We start from the raw sequence: 1,895 nt of genomic DNA on the forward strand, positions 1-1,895 counted from the left end.
TGACCCTACGGGTTCAGTCAAGAGTAAGCTGTGGATTAATATCATTAATTCCACTTGAACTGAAGCGGCCTCTAGCTAGGCATTCAGCTCACTTGATCTCACTGAATTTATTAACTTGTTAATTAATACTGAACCGCATATATTAGACTTAACATTGAATGCATACTTGGACCAAGGGCATTATTTCCTTCACAAACCAGAATAGAAACTCCCAAAATCAAGGAGAGATTGCAGGGGGGATCTCGATTTTCTATTCCGGGGGAGGAAAATCGGGAAATCAAATCAATTTCCAATCACATAGCCACGGTTGATTTGGGTAAATCTTCCCAAAAATCAACAGAGATTCTTGAAGGTATTCCCTTTAATTTAGGGAAATCCAATTCCTTTCACGCTAATCATGCTCATAAATCAGGAAAAAATAATGCTTGGCAAGAAAAAAGGAAACAAATCACAAACACTCCAAAACAAGTCCTAGTTAATACAACTAATACTCCCTTCTTTCGTATACACAAGGACTCTACTGTGAGTGAAGCCCAAGGTAAAGAAAACACCCTAATAAAATTCCAAGCAACCACAGAAGCAAACATTACCAAGCAAACAACTACCCACAAAACTCCATCACCCAAGCCATCCCAAGCCACAAAAATCAACCATGAATCCACCTCCCCCAAACCCAATTTACCTGAACATCCCGCCGGAGAAGATAATATGTGCGGGCTACACAATGGAGGACCCATACATAGCCTTGGAAAACCCCCTGAAGTGGAAATTCACTCTTGGACAACACCGAACCAAGAGAAGCGGGAGTTGATGGTAACCCTCAAGTTACCTACTGACATTATGCAAGCCCTTACACTCATGTATAATGCATGCATGAATGCCTTCCCCAATTCAACCAGTCTTATGAATAATACAAACATCATCAATGATGCTCCACCCATAACGTGTATGGTCTGGAACACACAAGGAGCTGGAAGTGGTGAATTCTTATCAGCACTTAAAGAACTACTTAGATGTCACAAGCCAATGGTTTTTTCTCTAGTTGAAACCCATATGGGAGGTGATCAAGAAATGAAGATTGCCACTGCAACAAGCTACTCTGGTCACACTAGAGTTGACGCTCAGGGGTATAGTGGTGGCATTTGGGTGTATTGGAAACCCGAACTAGTGAATGTCGACCCCATACATCAGCATCAGCAATACATCAGCATGGAAATTACAAGGAATGGAGAAGCCCCATGGTATTTCTCAGCGATTTATGCTAGCCTTGACCCATCTCGAAGGCAAGATCTCTGGAGAGAACTAGAGGAATTTGCAACCAGAAACAATAAACAATGGCTACTAGCAGGGGATTTCAATGAGACTAGGTTTGGTTGGGAGAGAAGCTCAAGCTGCGCGGAAACTACAAGAAGGTCGAACCACTTTAACCAATGGGTTGAGAATAATCAGTTACTTGAAATTGAGTTCTCTGGCCCATCTCACACTTGGGCTAGAGGGAACTCGATTGACACTCGTCAAAGTGTAAGGCTTGATAGAGCAATGTGTAGCACGGAATGGGGACTGCGATTCGACAAAGCCAGAGTCAAACACCTCCCAGCTATTCAATCAGACCACTGTCCAATTCTTATCACCTCAAATGGTCTTGCTCCGCTACAGGAACTAAATCGACCCTTTCGATTCCAAGCGGCTTAGCTGTCTCACGAGAAATTTAGAGAATTCATGATGGAGAAATGGAATCCGAATGCTCCTTTGGTACCTCATTTAGAGGAGTTTTCTAACGATATATTACAATGGAATAAAGATGTTTTTTACAACATCTTTTGTCAGAAAAGATTACTGCTAGCACGAATCACTGGAGTGCAAACAACACTATCAAAGGGACGAAATTCTAGCCT

General features: G+C 42.1%; 1 protein-coding gene across 1 annotated transcript; it reads left to right on the top strand.

Annotated features, from left to right (window-relative positions):
- The first annotated feature begins 708 nt into the window (after positions 1 to 708).
- LOC110775666 (uncharacterized) lies at positions 709 to 1,692 on the top strand. Its single transcript, XM_021980277.1, has one exon. It carries the CDS (start codon positions 709 to 711, stop codon positions 1,690 to 1,692), a length of 984 nt encoding a protein of 327 aa, XP_021835969.1.
- The last annotated feature ends 203 nt before the right edge of the window (positions 1,693 to 1,895 follow it).

This window comes from Spinacia oleracea, chromosome 2, assembly GCF_020520425.1.
Source record: "Spinacia oleracea cultivar Varoflay chromosome 2, BTI_SOV_V1, whole genome shotgun sequence".
NCBI lineage: Eukaryota > Viridiplantae > Streptophyta > Magnoliopsida > Caryophyllales > Amaranthaceae > Spinacia > Spinacia oleracea.

Coding starts and splice junctions, on each gene's coding strand:
- LOC110775666 (XM_021980277.1), top strand. CDS start 709: ATGTGCGGGCTACACAATGGAGGACCCATACATAGCCTTGGAAAACCC.